At 38.2% G+C, this 20,091-nt stretch overlaps 1 protein-coding gene across 4 annotated transcripts in view; it reads right to left on the bottom strand.

Annotated features, from left to right (window-relative positions):
- LOC135113333 (uncharacterized) overlaps positions 1–20,091 on the bottom strand; it is a 144,464-nt gene that overhangs the window by 47,836 nt on the left and 76,537 nt on the right. For all 4 annotated transcript variants that reach the window (XR_010274792.1, XR_010274789.1, XR_010274790.1 and 1 more), the window contains one exon: positions 9,660–9,736. Coding sequence is in view for 1 of the 4 variants with exons in the window: in XM_064028571.1 (XP_063884641.1) it covers positions 9,660–9,736 (77 nt within the window). In the remaining 3 variants the exon portion in view is untranslated. The remainder of the gene's footprint in view (positions 1–9,659; positions 9,737–20,091) is intronic.

Genomic DNA, 20,091 nt, shown 5'->3' with positions numbered 1-20,091 from the left:
AACGTTATTTTCTTTTATAATCTACGTACGAGTATTATAAAGAGAGATTTCAAGACATTTCTCGTCGTTATTTTGGATCTTTTCGGATAATTCGCTTTTGGGACTGGGAATTTTTTTATTTATTATTTATTTTTTATTTTATTTATTTATTTTTTTTTTTTGTATCGCCGTATTTTTCGTTTCCCTTGCTCAAAACTCCTTTCATAATAAAAAAAAAATAAAATAGATATTCTTTTTCGACAACTCTCTTGTAGGACTGGAAATTTCACCGGATCCTTTTTCCTATACCGTACTTTTGTTGTCATTTACCAGAAGCCTTATAACATAAAAAATAAATAAATAAATAAATAAATAATAACAAATAATCACTTTTCTACGCAGCACAGTATCGCTTCCCTCCTTTCCTGCCCCTCGCCGCCGTGCCTGAGGGCGGAAGCCAGGCGAGGCACGCTGCTTGAGATGGCGTCAGGAATACATTATGCTGAAGCCTCGGTGGGTTATTGCGAGGCATCCAGGCTTCAGGTAAAGGTGACACACTGCACGGGGCGAGAAATTACCAATAAGTTGTGCTTTGGCGTGGTAATTTTATGCTGGAGCTCATGTTTTGCTGCCTGGCATTACGTGGGTCAGTGGTTAGCGTATGTATTTTATGCACGCACGCACGCACGCACGCATGAACACACACACACACACACACACACGCACAAATAAATAAATATACAAACAAAAAACATACATACACAGACAAAGATATAGAGACAAGCAAATAGGCAAATAAGCGTATCTCTAAGGACACAGAACAAAAATAGAATAAGAGGAGAGGAGGAGGAGGAGGAGGAGGAGGAGGAAGGAAAGCAAGGATGTCCACGCAAAAACAGAGAAAGAAGGGCGAGGACAAGAAGGAGGAGGAGGAGGACAAGAAAGGAATAGACAGGCCAAAAGAGAAGACAAGGCGAAAAGCAAGGACAGAAAAACGAAGAGAAAAACAGAGAGATAAAAAATAAGACAAAAGAGCAATAGGAAGGGCGGAAGAAACGACCATGTCAAGGACGCTGCGGGGGGAAACAAAAAAATAACGAAGTGCCCCCGCTGGAAAACAAGAAGAAAACTGGACGAGATGAAGAGAAAACGATGACTGGGTGTTGTGAGATGCCGGAAATATATTGTGTTCGTTAGGATTGACACACTGGATGGTTCGACCCACACACACACACACACACACACACACACACACACACACACACTGCTATAATATGCTATGGCGGACTGATTGTGGTGCTGAGGGATGTGTTCCTGGCGAGGGAAGAAGGGAAGGAGGGAGGGAGAGAGGGATAGAAAGATGAAAGAGGGGAAGGAGGGTGGGAGGGGAGAGACAGAGGAAGGGAAGAAAGAGGAGAAGGAGGGGTGGGAGGGAGAGACAGAAGAAAGGAAAAAAGAGGGGAAGGATGGAGAGAGGAAAGGGAGGGAGGGAAGTAAGAAGGGAAGAAGGGAGGGAAGGAAGCAAGTGAGGAGGGAGGGAGGGAGAGTGTTAATGAGAGGAAAGAAAAGAAGAAAGGAAAGGAAGGAAGTAAGGAAGGAAGGAAGGAAGGAAGGAAGGAGGGAAGGATGAAGTTTCTAGGGAGGGAGGGAGGGAAGGAAGAAGGGAAAGATTCTGGATTAAGGAACGTTATTCAAATCGATCGTGTGTGTGTGTGTGTGTGTGTGTGTGTGTGTGTGTGTGTGTGTGTGTGTGTGTGTGTGTGTGTGTGTCCTCCATTTAGGCTTCATTTCTGTCTCCCATTCAAAATTTTCTACACTTTTGTTCTCTCTTCCCCTTTCATTTTTCTTTTGGTCTTGTTTTTCTATCTCCATTTTTTATTGCAATATTTTTGGGGCTATTTTTTTTTTAACTATATTCATATATTCCATGCATTTTTTTTTATCTTTTCATTTTGTTTATATTCACATCACTTTTATCAACTCAAGTTTTTTTTTCTTTTATTTGTATTTTTCGTTCATCTTTTTCGACCGTTTATTCTTTCGTTTATTTTCCTTTTCATCAAGTTTCGTTCGATTTCTAAACCATATTTTCGTCCTATTCATTATCCTTCCCTTTTAGTTCCTTTCATCTCTTCATCTTATTCTTGTAATGTTTATGGTTGTTTTATTTCTCATCCTTTATTGCTTCTTCCTTTATTTTATTCACATATTCTTTCTTCTTCTTCTTCTTCTTCTTCCTCCTCCTCCTTTTATTTTTCCTCCTCCTCCTCCTTTTATTTTTTCCATGTTTTCCCCCCTTCTCTTGTTTTTTTGGGTCACTGCTAAGACTTCTGTTTTTCTCTTCTTCCTCTTCTCTTCTTGGGTTTATTGTGATTCTTCTTATTCTTCCTCTCCTCTTATTTTATTTTTGTTTTCCTTTTTTTGTCCTCTTTTATATTTTCCCTTTGTCCTCTTTTTTTTATTTTCCGTGTCTGTTAATCTCTCTCTCTCTCTCTCTCTCTCTCTCTCTCTCTCTCTCTCTCTCTCTCTCTCTCTCTCTCTCTCTCTCTCTCTCTCTCTCTCTCTCTCTCTCTCTCTCTCTCTCTCTCTCATGATTATTGATTGAAATGTTCCTAACAATTTATATTTTCTTTAATCTTATTTCTTAATTTGTTTTTACTTATATTCTGTTTCTTTTCATCTTTTCTTTCGTCTTTCCTTTTCCTTTCTGTTTTGGTGGTGGCGTTTTTCCACCTTTGTTTTCTTTCTCTCGCTTTCTCCACTTTTATTCTTAGTGTTTTTTTTTTTTCTAATTCTTTTTTTTTTATCTCGTAGTCTTGTTTTCTAGTTTTTTTAGTTTTTTTTTTTTTTTTTGCCTTGACATCAGTTTCCTTCCTCTTCTCTTTTCTGTTTTATGTTGTTTTTCTTTGTTGCCTGTATTTTCCTCCTCCTCCTCCTCCTCCTCCTTTTTTCTTCTTCTTATTCTTCTTTAGTTTCCTCTTCCTCTTCCACCTACTCTTCCTCCTTCTACACTACAGGTAGTTTTCTTTATTTCTTCTTCATCTTACTCTTATTCTAGTTTTTTTTCATTTTTTTTTCCTTCATTCTCCTCCTATTTCTCTTTCTTTCACCTCTTCTTCCTCCTCCTTTCCCTCTTCTATCTCCCTTTCATCTTCTACTCTTCTCTTCTGCTCCTCTTCCACTGCTACTGTTACAACCACCACCACCACCTCCTCCTCCTCCTCCTCCTCCTCCTCCTCCTCCTCCTCCTCCTCCCTCCTCCCTCCTCCTCTTCCTCTTCCTCCTCCTCTTCCCGGCAGTTATTTTGCTTCTCTTTATCCACTCTCATTTTTTTTTTCCCTTCTCTCTCGTCATTCTATAAATAAAAAAATCTTCCTTGTATAGTTTCCCCCGTCGAATTTTCCCTTGCTCTTTTTCATCTTTCATCTTCTTTTCTCCTCCTCTCCCTGTTTCTTGTTTCCCCTTCCCTTCCTCTTTATTCTATCCTAGTTCCTTTCTCCTCCTTTCTTGTCTCTCCCCTTCTCATTCTTTCCTCCTCCTGCTTCCGCTTCTTTTTCTTCTCTCTTCTCCTCCCCCTCTTCTCTTTACGTCTTTCTGCCCCCCCGTTTTTATTCCCGTGTCTCCATTTGCCTCTTTCCAACATCAACTCCTCCTCCTCCTCTTCCTCCTCCATCTTCTCTTCTTCCTCTTCCAATTATTCTTCCTTCTCCTCTTCCTTTTTCTGCTACGTTTCTGTTGTTGCTATTGTTGTTTATCTCCTTTTCTTCTTTTTCTTCTTTCTCTTCTTATTATTCGTCTTTTATTATTCTTCTATTGTTGTTGCCGTTGTTTTGTTGTTGTTGTTGTTGTTGTTGTTGTTGTTGTTGTTGTCCCTATTATTATTATTATTATTATTATTATTATTATTATTATTATTATTATTATTATTATCATCATCATTACTATTATTATTCTTATCATGGTCGCTGTCTTTTCTTTTCCTTCTCATTATTTTTGCCTTGTTTTCTTCCTCCTTACTCTTGTTTACTTTTTTCTCTTTCACTATTATTCTTGTTTTTTTCTTTTTTTACATCCTCCTCTTTTCTCCTTTTTTCTTGTTCTTCTTCTTCTACTCCCTTTTCTAGCTTACTCCTCCTTTCTCTTCCTCTTCCTTTTCTTCTTTCTTTCTTCTCATTCTCCTTATTTCCATTCTTATTCCTTCTGATCCTTATTCTTGTTTCTTCCCTTCCATTTTCTTCTTCTCATTCTCTCATCCTCCACCACCTCTACCAACAAGACTACCACCACCACCACCACCACCCACTCCCCTCTCTTTCTCCCTGCCTGCCTCACGTCACCCGCCTCTAGACAACTTGCTCACGAACAAACAAACATCAAAGGTGCTCGCTGCTCGCTCTCGAAAAAAAAAAAAAAAAAAAAAAAACTTGCCGGGGATAAAATCATACGAAAAATAATGACGTACTTAGGAATCTTTGTGCCTCATTTCGTCGACGTGGGTAACTTCACAGCAACAGTTTTTCTTATAGGATACTATTGATAATGCAAGACACGAGTGTTTTTCTTTACTTCCTTTTTTTTTCTCTCTCTTGATGGGTATTGAAAGAAATGAATGCTTAATAATAATAATAATAATAATAACAATAATAATAGTTAACAAGAAGAAGACATGGTTTACTGACCCCAGAAAATTACATACCAAAAAAACATACAACTATCAATTTTGTCTTGCTTTACAATATAATTTCATACGTGTAAGAATTAATTAATCTCTGTGACAGATTTAAAAAGGATTGAAAAATATTAGAAGTTAGATCAGAGGACAAATACTAAACGTTAGAGTTGTGGGATTGTTAGTGATGATGTAATAATAATTTAATCAGTGGTGGATAAAGACAGAATGGAGTGGCCTTGGCATGTTTGAGGAGAACATAAATGATAACAGGTGGAGAAACAAAAGGTACTGATGTAATTCTGTATGTACTGACCTTGTGCATATAAATAGTCTTTCCAGCACTTTATAATTTCCTCCTTCCTTTCTTTTGTCCTCTTTCTCTCGCTCTTGTTCGTGTTCTTGTTCTCTTTTCTTATTTTTCTTCTTTCTTCCCTCCTTTTCTACTTTTGTTTGTTTGTTCCTTTCTTTTATCATTATTATTTTTTTAATTTATTTATTTATTTTATTTATTTTTTATCTACTTATTTTATTTTTTTTCATTGCCAGTAAAACATGCAATGAAGATCGTAAGTCAACCATTTTGTAATCAGTTTAAACCTTCAGTAAATATTTTCAGCAAACGTTATCCTCCTCCTCCTCCTCCTCCTCCTCCTCCTCCTCTTATTCTTGTTCTTCTTGTTCTTATTCTTGTTCGTTTTGTTCTTGTCCTTCTTCCTCTTTTATCTTATCTTTATTCTTATCCTTATCATTATTATTATTACTACTACTATTCTCTTCCTCCTCCGTTACACGCCGTCAATTTATTACAGCACTAAAGATTCACTCCGCAACAAACTACTTTTAATATCAAATAATCTAAGATCTCTACATTTTCCTTACAAGTCGTAAAATATTTTCGCTACAGTATTAGATTTTTTTTTCTCATTACGTTGCATTAATTTGTTGCAACACTAAAACATTACGCACTTCTCCTCCTCCTCCTCCTCCTCCTCCTCCTCCTCCTCCTCCTCCGCCTCGACTTCTTCATGTCCTTGTTCTCGCTCTTCTTATTATCATCCTCTTCTTCCTCCTCTTCCAGTCCTCCTTGCTTTTGTTATTGTTCTCTTTCTCGTTCACCATCTTCTTCTATTATTATTATTATCATTATTATTATTATTATCATCATCATCATCATTAATTTACTAAAACATTAAAGATTCACTCCAGAACAAACTACTTTTAAATACGAAATAATCTAAGAATTTTACATTTTCGCTTCGAAGACCAAAAGCATTCCAGCAATTTTTATCAATACGGTGCGTTAATTTGCTGCAACACTACGTACTTTCAAAACAAGGTATTTCCTCTTTCGTCTGCCAAATCATTAAAAAATTCACTGAATCCCCATTTATTTATACATTCATTTCCTTGACTGTGAGAAAAATATATATCCATTCATCTCTTTCTACTGGCGGAGAGATGTATTAATCCGTGATGAGCGTAATTTTTCCACGTGTAATCGCAGTAATGTTGAATAGATTTATTGCCTTTTTACCTTTCACTGCGAATGTAAGTGAAAAAAAAAAGAGGAAGAGGAAAGAAGAAACAGAATTGCCTTTTTTTTCTCTTTTTCTGCGAGCGGAAAAAAAAAAATAAAAAAAGGGAAGAGGGAAAAGAGAAACATCAACAAGCATCAGTACTTTCCTATTTCACTAAGAACGTAAATGCAAAAGGAAAAGGAAAAAGGAAAATAAAAACATCAGAATCGAAAAAGTTACGAGTAAAAGAAAAAATGTCATTATTTTTTATTCACAATGAAACATAAATGAAAAAAAAATAAAAAAGAGAAAAGAAGGAAAAGGAAAACATCAAACACACTTTGATTTTCCTGCGTCACCTTCAGAAGCACCAGTTTTTTTTCCCTTTCTTTTCTGCTATACTTCTATTTTTTCCCTTATATCCTCATTCCTATACCGTCTACTCTAATTTCAACCTCCACCTTTTCTTTTACATCCACAAGTTCTTTTTTTTCCAGTCTACAATACTTCCATTTTTTTCCAGCCTTCATCCTACTTTCCATTACAATAACTTCTCCAAAATCTATTCATTAGCTTTATATCTCCATTCTACAATCCTTCCACGTAATTTTCTCTTTCAACCACATTCTCACACACCTTTCCCTTACGGCAATTCCTCTGACCTTTCGTCAATAAACTATAGCACAACACAGCAAACACAGCAACACAGGAAGCCCCGCTAACCCTTGTGACACAGAGAGCGGCGGGGCGAGTTGATTGATTGATTGTGTGACGGAGAGGCGGCGGAAAGGTGGTACAGCTGGAGGGAAGTGAAGGGCGAGGCGCGGGGTTCCTCCTCAGTGACTCAATGCTTCTCATGGTTAGCTCGGCATGTGATAGTGGTGCGTTGTGGTTATGACTTGTGTGCGAAGGAGGTAAAGTTTCATATTAATTTTTTTTTCTATATTTTTCATTGTATTTCGTTTTTTTTTTCTTTCCATTCTTCCTTTTCTTATCATTTAAACAAAACTTTCTACTTCATCTCACCCCTCTTCTGTTCATCTCTCTAATGCAAGCGTTAACCAGTATTCACAATCATTCATCTCTTTTTATTTTTTCTGGTAAACTGTGGAATTTCCTGCCTGTTTTTTTTTTTTTTTTTGTAATTCATTCTTCCTGAGATTTTAACTCTTTGCAAGAGGGAGGCTTGAAGACACTTATCCTGTGTTTCCTATTTTTTCTTTTTTCTGTACCTCTGTTTGGGGACTGGCGCCTCAGTGGGCCTTTTTTTTTCTAAATTTTTGTTGCCCTTGATCAGTGCCCACCTTGCATAAAAAAAATAAAAAAAACTTATCCATGAATAAAGGAAAGTAAATCATCAGTAATGTTAAACGTACTTATATAGCCAATGCCCATCCCCTCTCTCTCTCTCTCTCTCTCTCTCTCTCTCTCTCTCTCTCCTCAAAGAAAACAGCACTTTTTGCTGCCTTTGCAACAGTTCTGGTATCTTCATTGGGCCTTTATTTACTTATTTATTTCCATCTATTAATTAATTAATTTACATCGTATCTCATTTTATTTTCTCATGTATTAGTTCCTGTACTTCTGTTAACTTCATTACTTTGTTGTTGATGTCTTTTGTTGCCCTTGGCCCGATTTCCTCTTACAAACAAAATAAAGTATGTTTCGCGAGAGGGCAGACAGCGCTGCTCACGTGAGAGAAGAGCATTTTATTTATTTATTTTTTTTATTTTATTTATTTATTTTTTTTGTAATATAAATGGAGTGTATAATTTCTTTCCATCACAGTATTTTTTTGTTTTTTTGCGCTGAATCTAAATAACAAACATGTTTTCTCATTTTCTTTTATCTCTTCCTTCTATTTCTGTGTCTTTGTAATGGCTTTGACTTTTCGTACGGGAGTAAAAGCGGTAAAAGGCGAAATCCATTAGAACGAGAACATAAACAATAAATGTGCTTCCTTATGTTACATTTTTTGTCTTTATATTATATCAATTGTGAATTTTTCTTTTTTTTATTGTTTTTCCTGTTTGGAGAGAAAGCGGAAAAGACAAAATCCATCAGAACGAGGATCTAAATATCAAATACTGGTTCTTATCTTATTTTTCTGTTCCTTTATACTGGTTGTGTATCTCTTGTATAGAGGCAAAGAGGCAAACTGTGGAAATTTTCGTGTTGGAGTAAAAGAGGAGGGTGGTATTTTTCCCATAAGAGTAACGAGAAAAGGTGAAACTTTTCGGATGAGAGAAAAGAGGAAGGTGTTCTTTACATACTGGAATAAGAAGTAAGCTTTTTTTTTCGTATGGCAGCAGAGAGAAAAGTGAAAGTTTTCACATGGGAGTAATTAGATAAAAAATGATAAAATCCATCAGGCGTCAGGAATAAGTGGAGGAAAAGCTAAGAATCCATGACTTCCGCACTTACCAGTCCCCACACCACAACACATCTTGCTCACACACACACACCTTGCCTTGTTGCGTCACGGTGCTTTGTGCGTCTGTCAATACCCGCCATTAAAACGATACACATAACAAAACCAGGTCGCAGGAATATCAATTATGTCAAGTGAAACGAGGCCGCCGGAGCATTGTGATTCACAAGGGTCACAATCAGGTCACAGGTCACGAGAGAATCAAGCAAAACAGTAAAAGTCAGACACGAAATCATATGAAGCGTTTCCAGTGGGAATTGTTAATAGAGATGGTGGCCGGTTAGTATTATATAAATTTATTAACTCTTTTAGTGTTGGATAGTTTACCGATTATCACATGTACCTATTTCTTGATTCATTATTCGTATTGCAGTATTTTGTTCTGTAGCCAAGACGTGATACAATCAAATTTCTCTACTTTTTTTGTTTTTCTTCTTTCTTTTTTGCAGGGTTCTGGATGCTAGCAATTAATGACTGTAGTAATGAAATTGTTGATTATACAAGACAAGGCACTTATTTTGCAGAGTACGGCAAGAAATATGCTTGTTTTTAGTTCATCAGTAATATCGCACATCTGCTGCTTACATTACCTGTGATGTTAAATAATACAAAACAATAAGGGAGAGAAATGTAACAGGATCAGTCTATTAGTAACATTTAGTGATTTATCAATAGTTGGAATTGCTATCAGTAAAATCGTAATCTGCTTTGCATTAACCAGCTATGTAAATAACACGGAAACAAAAAGGGAGAGAAATGCAATAGGAACAATTACGCAACAGCATTTCGTGTTTCATTAATAACAGTAGCTGAAATCGTCATTACTCCAGAGGCAATGATCACAGCAGTCCTGGAAACACAAACAAGAACGGAAACACAGCAAATCAACTCGCTACCTCAGGCACGAAGAAGTCCGCCGAGAGTAGGGAGACAACAGACCTTCACAATTCTCTCTCTCTCTCTCTCTCTCTCTCTTCTCTCTCCTCTCTCTCTCTCTCTCTCCTCTCTCTCTCTGGGTGATGGACAAGAACATAAAAGCAGCAGCACGTTATCAACTCACCACTGCAGGCACGAGGGAGTTCGCCTAGGGGACAGACACAGCCAGGACTTCACACTCTTGTACTGCTCTCTGGATGACTGTTAGGAGAGAAACTAGATAAGGTTAGGTACGGCAAGATACATCAGGAGTATATTCTTCATAAATAACACGAATGAGTAAATAAAAACTTAACACTATAATGAATAAATAAATTAATAAATAAAGTAAATAACTGACTTTTCCCAAGAGGTCTTAAAAGTTGAAACGAGAAAAAACGGCACCGAATGTAATGAAAAAAATATATATGGAGTTAATGATTCGCTTGTTAGTTTAATTACGTGTTTTTTGTGTAATATTATTATGAATAAGAAATGGAAAATAAATTAAGAAAAAATCAGGTCAATAAGGAAAGGTATAATCTAGTTCCTGACTGTTTTCGCCATGGAAGTATTAGAGGAGTATTAGAGCTAAAATTACAGAGTGAAAAGTGATAAAAATATATTCAGCGCCGAATGACTGATGCTGTTCTCTAGCAAAGTGTTTCAAACATCTCGTAATGGACAACTCAATCAAATACAAAGAGAACATAAGTGGAACGCGTTAATGATTCACCTGTCACCTGATGATTCACCTATCTGTTATACATGAGAAATTACTACTAGTGAGGACATGAAATAAAAGATAAATTAAGTGAATACCTGGTGAATTAGGGCAGATCCATTGTAGTTCAGAGTATGTTCCGGGTGACTAAACGAATAGGCTGTTTTCTCCGGGGAGGTGTTTGACCATTAAAGTTCAAATTAACAGCGGAAAGTGATGAGAATACATATTGTGGTGAAAGATTGACACCGCTCTCTAGTGAAGTATTTGAGATATTAGAGATGAAGTGAAGGTAAATCGAATGGAATATAATGAGAAACTGTACATTGTGTTCATTTTTGTCTTGGTAATTTATTTATTATGTGTTAAGTGTGCAATCATTAACAAACTAAAGACAATAAAGAAGAAAATAAACTGGTCATTCTTTCGGTTCTTCTCCCTATTCGTTCTTTCTTGGTAACAGCATTACGAACAGCTTTCTCTAACCCCTTTTACCTACTCACTCTAATACATAAAACATAAAATAATCCTCTTATAACAGTACGAAAAATAGCCAAATACTTTTTTTTTGTGAGAGAATAATAGCACTACACACATCAAGGCAACATAATCACAGTGCCGAGACGTAATAAGTAATTAAACCGCCAGGAGAAAGATGATGAATACAACATTGTGTGGTGAGCATTATTCTCTGCATCATTTGTACACCTATCAAGTCTCTGTTTCCTTTCACTTCTTAGAACGAAACATTCCTGCGTAACTTGCCATGTGTATGAAACAGTACATGAATATTTTCTCTTTTCTCTCTCGACTCCCAGTAATGTTCCGTACTGTCCTGCATCATATACACGCACATTGTCTCTGCTTCCTTTCACTTCTTAAAACGAGACATTCCTGCATAAATTTTCAAGTAAAGTGTGAGGATTTTCTCTTTTCTGTATTGTTCCCATCACTTCTATATTTTCCATGTGTCGGCTTCCTCCCACTTCTTAAAACGAGACATTCTTGCATAAATTGTAACCTGCATAAATTATTGCATAAATATGCTACCTTTCCTCTCACAACTCAGTAATTTATGTACTGTTACTTGCATTCACTTTTCATTTACTACACAACAGCCAGGTGGAAAGTAACTAAGGGACTGAACATACGATTCACGTCTGGGCAGCGTCACGATACGATTGTGCTTATTTTTCTCTTTCATCTCCCGATAATTCCTATATCATTCTAAGTCTGGAACGCGGAATTCAACGTTACGTATAAAATGGAAGTGCTTTAGTGTCCCGCAATGACACAATGATATCGCGTGCTTTGGGCCCAAGTTGCAATTTCGAATCCTGGCCACTGTTCGAGGTTAGGAAGGGCATCCGCTCAGGGTAACGGCTCCTAAATGCCATAGCCAAAGTCCTTCGTTAAGAGGCGCCGTCCTAGCAATGATACATAAGGGGAACAGGAAGTAAAAGGAAAAAAAAAACGGAAAAATATAAATAATTACAAGGGAAGTGCCTAAATCATTCACTTTTGTTAATACAGGGCAGTGACAAAATTTAGTGGTAGGTCTAAAGCAATGTACAACACAATGTGAGTCTTATCCAGCATTCTGCTAAAGAGTTGTTCAAGATAGTCGATAAATAAATAAAACAAGCGAACACGACCTCCGGAACTCATTGTAATAAGCAATTTACAGGATGGTGACAAAAAATTAGTGGGAAATCTAAAACTCTCCATAACACGGGTCTAATACAACAGCCCGTCACTGAGTTGTCTCCGAAAAAAAAAAAAAAAAAAGAAATAAGAGCAATGTGATATATATTATAAGTTAATTTTCTTTTTATTATTATTATTATCATCATTATCACTATTATTATTTATCATTTTCATATAAGGCGCTTCTCGTCCTCGTTTTGTTTTGGCGGGATAACTGTGTGGCGTCTCCCGCGCCTTTTTGTCCGAGTCAGTCACAGCAAGTCACTGTATGACTGTCCAAGAGCTAAGGGAACAGTAAACACTGCGTGGAGCGGTTCCAGTATGTTAAAAGAACCCATGATAGAGAAAGCGTGACTGACTGGCCCGGGGTGTATGCTGTGACTGACTCGGACAACAAGACGCGCGGAAGACGTCACGCAGTAATCACACCAAAACAGAACGAGGAAGAGAAGACTTAATGGAAATGAATAATAATAATAATAATAATGATAATAATAATAATAATAATAATAATAATAATAATAATAATAATAAAAATGAACTCGGACAGTAAATGTATTACTTCGAAAAATATATCTTCTCAATTGTGGGAGCAGCTTTTGGGAGATTTTTATTCTATCTTGACATGCAATAAAAGAGGATTGCGTTTTCTATCTTCTGACTGCAGAATCTCCTGCCTTGTTATTAAAAGAAGAGGAGGATTACAATGGAAAAAGATGATGAAGGGGAGAGAGAAAAGAGAAGGGAAGGTATGGGCAAAATACTCAGTTTAAGACATGAAAGAGAAAAGAGGAAAGTAAAGAATCAGCAGGACAAGGGGAAGGAAGAGGAAAAAGAAGGGAGAGGAGGAAGAACAATAAAACATAAGGATAGAGTTGCAGGGAAAGTGAAGAAAGGAAGGAAGGAAGACAATGAGATTAGTGACACACATATAATACTCTCTCCACAACCACATGTTCTGTTAATTCCTTCACTGCTTCACATTTTTTCCCAGTAACCACCTGTAGCTTGTCGCAGATTTATTTTTGCACCAGTCTCTAAGAAAAAGGAAAAAAAAAAAGCTTCGTACATTGAAAAGACAAAATTAACTTCCTATTCACATTTTATTTATGTTCCATCCAAGTGAACAATTTTTTTTAGTGCTGCGAATAAAGAAAAGCCATACAAGTAAAAGGCTTAATAAACACTATTATCTAAAAAATATACCACATACAATGGCCGCAGTTTTTTTCTTTTTCGTCCGAACACACTTTTTTTTTTTTTTTTACAGGGCAGTGAATGTAGATAAAGAACCACCATACAAGTAGAAGTACCAGTTAACATAAAGAACAAAATACCATGGTGTAAAGCTCTTTTTTGCCTCGAAGATCATACGAGTATCCGACCATAATTTTCCACCTCATGTTTCGTGGAGGTGCAGATTAATAGTTTTCAAGGATGTACTGGTGAATATTGTCTGTACAGGAAGTCAGAAGGTTGCAATACACGACAGCATCAGACCACAAGAAAGTAAGATGAAACCGAAAGAATTACAAGAGCAACCTCCAAAACGAGAGTAACTTAGAATAAAAGATTATCCAAGAGCACGAGGTAATACATCTATTAGTTTATTAATGGATTTATGCAGAGAGAGAGAGAGAGAGAGAGAGAGAGAGAGAGAGAGAGAGAGAGAGAGAGAGAGAGAGAGAGAGAGAGAGAGAGAGAGAGAATATGTGTATGCAAGGCGTACCCATCCTTACCCAATCCCTCTCTCCCCCCCCACACACACACACACACACACACACACACACACACACACACACACACAAGCACCACACCAGTACAAATCCAACACTAACACATCAAACTCACACTCCACCCCCATTCCACCCTCTCACACTCACAAGTCCACCGCTTCATCCTAACGCTACCAGAATCTGTGCTCGAGAACTGGCCGGATTTTTGAAAGTCCATCAGCTTAACCGGAGGATCGGGCCAAGTTAGCCTCTGTGCATAATGTCTGTTTTACTGCCGCGTGAACCCTGGCCTAGCAAAGTTGGGTTCGCGCCTTACCAAGTGGAGTCCAGCGAGGGAGTTGTGATTTATTGAGAGAAGTTTGCAAGTTCACCTCAGGATAGTAAAGGAGTGGAAACGTGTACGAGGAGGACAGGGTCGGGGTGGGGGAGGGGGAGGGGGAGAAAGAGAAGGTAAGATGAAGGGGGAGGCTGTGGGTGAGGGATGAGGGTGTATGAAGGGTGATGGAGGAAGGAAGGAGGGAGAGAGAGAGAGAGAGAGAGAGAGAGAGAGAGAGAGAGAGAGAGAGAGAGAGAGAGAGAGAGAGAGAGAGAGAGAGAGAGAGAGAGAGACCATGCTAGTGGTGTAATGTAGAGATAAGCAAAGACTCTCTCTCTCTCTCTCTCTCTCTCTCTCTCTCTCTCTCTCTCTCTCTCTCTCTCTCTCTCTCTCTCTCTCTCTCTCTCTCTCTCTCTCTCTCTCTCTCTCATATGGGCCTTTTTACACATTTCTAATTACTTTTCTTCATGACTATAATAAGAAAAAGTAGAGCAGTTTCCGCTTAATAATCCATAAATTATTCTCTCTCTCTCTCTCTCTCTCTCTCTCTCTCTCTCTCTCTCTCTCTCTCTCTCTCTCTCTCTCTCTCTGGCTTCCATGGACTCCACATTGGGTACAAGAAAGAGACACTAAAATAGAAGACAGGTAGAATTTTGTCAGCACGCCAGGTGTGTGGAAAAGGCTTATACGTGCAGGTAAGCCGCTTGCAGGGGACTTTTAGGCCAGGTGTGTGGACGAACGCTGGTTTGGTGAGCGGTAACTGGATGGGGAGAAGAGGTAGACTGGTGGGAGATTGGAGATGAGAGGTTGGAGAGGAATGGTGAAGTGGGGAGGTAGGAGAGAGATAGCGGTGGAAAGAGTTGGAGAAGCTGGTGTGGTGGAGGCAGGAGAAGTAAGTTAAGAGAGGGAGGCTGCAGTGGGAAAACTACAGGAAAGAAATTAGAGGTGAAGTTATAGGAAGATTTGGAGGAAGGCAGGACGGAGAAGCAAAAGAACCAGGAATGGGAAGTTGCAGAAGAAAACTGGAGGGAAAGGTAGGAAGGAGAGGTTGGAGGTGAGGTTTTTGAGGGAAAGCTGGAAGAGATAGGTTGGAGGAGGGTAGATTGGGGTAAGAGTGGGCAGGATGCGCAGGAAGAGGCAGTATTTGCGTGTGAAGACCAGCGGCGCAGCTCAGGGAAGGCTTTTAGTCTATTCTGTGAACAAAACTGTTAGTAGGGAGGGAGGGAGGGAGGGAGGGAGGGAGGGAGGGAGGGAGGGAAGGAGAGAGAGAGAGAGAGAGAGAGAGAGAGAGAGAGAGAGAGAGAGAGAGAGAGAGAGAGAGAGAGAGAGAGAGAGAGAGAGAGTGTGTTGGAAGAGTTGGGGAGGGACGGAAGTAGAGAAGAGAGAAAAGAAGAGAAAGACAGAAAAAGAAGAAAAGAACAAAAAAAGATGGATAAACAAACAAAAAACAGACAGACAAATGGACAAAAAGACAAACAAACAAAAAATACGAAATTAACAAAATAAAACAAGAAAAATAAAACAGAAAACAAAGGAAAAAACAGACAGGAAGACACACCGTCCAAATTCAAAATTCAAATACATTTATTTTTCCGCTGGCCAGTGGTTATTACGCTCAGTATAATTGGTAGAATGTTGTTTACATGTCAAACTGATGCTACCGATATGCTAAAAATATCGATAAAAAAAATATACATGTGGGCACAGGTGTGTTGTGGAGCCCCAATTAAGTGAAAGCAGCTCACCACACGAGTATGCGTCAGGAAAGTCAACACCACACACTGGACGCATCGCTGGCAATGAAATTATAATGAAATACGTGTAATTACAATGGAATTGAGAGAAATAGGTTAAATTACGATAAAATAAGAAAATTACAATGGTATACGGAAAAATTACAGTAAAATTAGAGATGAATAACTAAAAGTATAATGATACAAGAAAATTACAATGAAATATGAGCAATTACATTAAATGAATTTGAGAGAAAAATTAAAACAAATAAGAAAAATATGAAATACGGAAGAGCAAGTCAAATCATTAAGAAAAATAAGTGAAAAACTATATTAAAATAAGAAAAGTAAGAAAAAATATAGAACAGGAAATGGTCAGCTTTAGTGAAGTTGCATAAATATTTAAGAAACTGTAGAACAAAATGTCGAAAAATGTGACTGATTAAAAAAAAAAAACAGCCGTGAAAAAGTTATGCAATGGCAGCAAAAACAACAGACAAAGTATACAGTGAGTCGAGACAGAAAATCATACGAAACACCGTAAGAAAAAAGAAGGGGAGTTGCAAGACGCCATCAGGCCAACACGTGGCAGTCCCTGAACGAGTATAAAATATGCCCACCTATTTCCACCTTTCACCCCCCCCACTCATAAATCTGTCTAATCTTCTTGTAAAGCTCCCTAATGACTCCGCACTAACAACCTGATTACCTGCCCACACACACACACACACACACACACACACGAGTACCACAGAAATTATGCAGATTCATAGATTTTCGTTGCAACTTATGTGTTCTGTCACAGCCACCGCAGTGAACCATGACTTTCCTTCTCCTCCTCCTCCTCCTCCTCCTCCTCCTCCTCCTCCTCCTGCCGTTACTCATCCTCCTATTCATGTATTTTATTTTCAATTATAATTTTTCTGGTGCTCTCTCTCTCTCTCTCTCTCTCTCTCTCTCTCTCTCTCTCTCTCTCTCTCTCTCTCTCTCTCTCTCTCTCTCTCTCTCTCTCTCTCTCTCTCTCTCTCTCTCTCTCTCTCTCTCTCTCTCTCTCTCTCTCTCTCTCTCTCTCTCTCTCTCTCATTTCCTCTTCCTTCTCCATCTGACATCCCTCCTCCTCCTCCTCCTCCTCCTCCTCCTCCTCCTCCTGTTATTAATTTTTCTTCTGTCTCCTTTTTTCCTCTCTCAGTACTCCACTTGTTTCTTTTATTAATTTCTTCCTGCTCTTCCTCCTCATTCTGTATCTGACATCTCTCCTCCTGCTCTTCCTCTTCCTCCTCCTTTTATATATTTTCCTTTTTCAGTACTTCAGTAATTTTCTTTTTCTCCTATTCATTTCTCCTTTTCCTCCTCCCCATCCTCCTCCTCCTCCTCCTCCTCCTCCTCCTTCTCCTCATGTCTCTTCTTTTCCTCTTCCGGTACTCCAATCGTTTCTCTTTTCTATTTTTTTTTCCTCTTTTTCATCATCCTCTTCCTCATTCTATGCCTGACATCCCTCCTCCTCCTTCTCCTTCTGATCTTCCTCTTCCTCCTTCACTTCATCTTCCTCCTCCTCCTCCTCCTCCTCCTCCTCCTCCTCCTCCTGCTGCTGCTGCTGTGGTCTTCGTTATTAATTTTCACTTTAATAAAGCCAGACTCTTTCCAAACTTTTTAAGGAATTAATTATGGCCAAGTTTTTCTATTTACCGTTTCTTTCTCTCGGTATTTCGCGGCGCCTGGTCCGGCGTGCTGCAGCTTCCATTATTGCCACCCCCGCCATCAGCCCCTCTCCCTCCCATCCTCTCCCCATCTCCTCACCCTCTTCTCCCTCTCCTGCCACCATCATCCTCTTCCCCTCCCCGCCCCATCACTTATGCACGCGACAAAAAGTTCTTTCATTAGTGTACACGAGGGCTTGGTTTCGAGCACGTTAGTTTGTGACGCTTGTGTTACGTTGATGCAATGTGCTGTGAGGGTGTAATTTTATTGTAGCGCTGTTTTGAGCTCTTCCACTGCAGAATTACTGCTTAACTACCACGAAAGTTATGAAAAATATCCTTGAAAATCTCTATAACTTCCACTAAAGCTAATTAACCCTTTCACCGTGATGTGCAACAATTAACAGCACGAAAGGAAATCATGGAATCTTTATAAACATCTACAAGAAACAAGTGACAAAAAAAAGAACAGCTTTTGCAATTTCTAGCCATTACAGTGTTTGCAGTGGCTGCATAACAAGAAAAGATGTCTCAGAGTGGTTAGTAATTAAGGAGATGTGCCAATTAGCAGTGAAACGGTTAAATGTAATCGAGATAACATGATGAAACGTTTAATTATCTCATTCGCTGTCCCTTTATCATGTACAGGTTTTGAAAGACTTTTTTTGTGCTACAGTCTCTTAAAAAATGTAACTCTATACTTAAGCAAAGATTAAACTGACCTCTTTCTTTTCTCCTGGTCAGTTTGTCCCCATTACCATCTACAACTCTTGAAACACTATCTTTTTTTCACTAGTCTTTTAAAAAACTTACTTCTATACCTAAACAAAGAATAAATTAACCTCATTCTTTCTTTCTTTTCATTACATACACGCAAACACTTAAGTACAGTGATCATAAATGTTTACAAATGACGACCATAATAGTGAAAGGTTTAAAAGACTATGCATTGTTCCGTCTTGTTAGAAAAATGTTTCTGTAAGTTTTTTTTTTTTTTATGGTTTTTATAATAAACTTACATGTGTTGGTGTAGTTCTTTGGTGTTGTAGTTTTTTGGTCTTTACGGCATGTGCTAGTGTGTGTGTGTGTGTGTGTGTGTGTGTGTGTGTGTGTGTGTGTGTGTGTGTGTGTGTGTCAGTGATATGATAAAGGTGTATTTATATTGTTAAGTGTGCCTGCCTGTCTGCATGTCTGTCTGTATCTTTCATCTATCTCTATCTATATTTGTCAACATCTATTCGTTTATTTATTTATTTGTCTAACTATCTGTCTATCTATGTATCTAATCTGCAACTACCTGTCTATATGTCTGCCTGTCTGTATATATGTCTGTGTCTATCTTTCATCTATCTCTACATTTCTTTATATCTGTTCGTTTATATATTCAACGTATGTCTATCTATCTATCTACCTATCTAACTACCTGTCTGTCTGTCTGTCTGTCTACCTGGCTATTTCGCATATCCACAGTGACAGGGCGCCAACTGGAAATAAAACCAATAAGTTTCAACGCGGTATAATTGATATCCTCTATCGAAAAATAACAAGATTTGGACATTTTCATTAAAAAAAAAAGTGAAAAAATACAATATTTCCACAGGTAATACGGAGGAGTGGAATTTTTATATTGTGCTTCTCTTTTCTCAAATTCTACGTTTTCCACGGCAAGCTTTTCTTCACTACGTTTTTTTTTAGTGGTTACCTTTCATTTACTCTCCGTTTTCTTTACCTGCTTTCTTTTCACTCTCCCTTTTCTGTGGCTACTTTTTTTTTCTACACTCCGTTTTCTATTGTTACTTTTCCTTCACTCTCCGTCTCCTGTGGCTTATTTTTTTTTCCTCACTCTCCGTTTTCTGTGCCTTCCTTTTCTTCTCTTTACGTTTTCCGTGGCCAGTTTTCAGTGAGTATCGCAGACTAGCTTAATATTTTATGCAGCGTTGCAGGTTACTGAAGCTTGTGAGGGAAGGATTGTGGGAGACGCAAAGTGAATCTCCTCGTTATTGCTCAAAGAGGTGAACTACTGCGTCTGTATAGAAAAGGACTGCAGCTGTACTAGGTACTCTCTATCCTGCCGTGGAGATTTGTAGCAGAACTTAAGAATATAATGAATAAATTAAATCAGTCGGTCAGTCAGTCAGTAAGTAGGAAGATAAGTACGTGCGTATGCAAGTAAATAAATAACTAGATAAATAAAGGAAATAGCAAAAAGCCATCAAGACTACACATGGCAGTCCCTATATGCAACACGCCTAACTATTTTCGCCAATCATCCCCGTCCATAAATTAGTCAAATCTTCTTTTAAAGCTCCCTAATGACTCGCCACTAACAACCTGATTACTGAGTATATTCCATTCACCTGCCACTCTATTTTGAGAACCGATTTCTTCCTACCTCTTTCTTAATACACTAACTCCATCAAACATGAACTTATTTTTTCTGTCCGTTGTGGAAAAAGTATCGTAATGTAAACGCATTGTTATGTTGCTATTAGAGGCCAGCTGGTTACTTTTGCTAATGGTGACCACTAAATAAACGCAAAGGAAAGACATTCATGCACGTAAACAAATAGAACATAAACCATCTCTCTCTCTCTCTCTCTCTCTCTCTGATATACATTCCTCTGACTTCTATTCTTCTTGTGTTACTCTTTCTTCGTCGTATTC

This window comes from Scylla paramamosain, chromosome 25 (genome assembly GCF_035594125.1).
Source record: "Scylla paramamosain isolate STU-SP2022 chromosome 25, ASM3559412v1, whole genome shotgun sequence".
NCBI lineage: Eukaryota > Metazoa > Arthropoda > Malacostraca > Decapoda > Portunidae > Scylla > Scylla paramamosain.
This window is presented reverse-complemented; position numbering and strand designations above follow the sequence as displayed.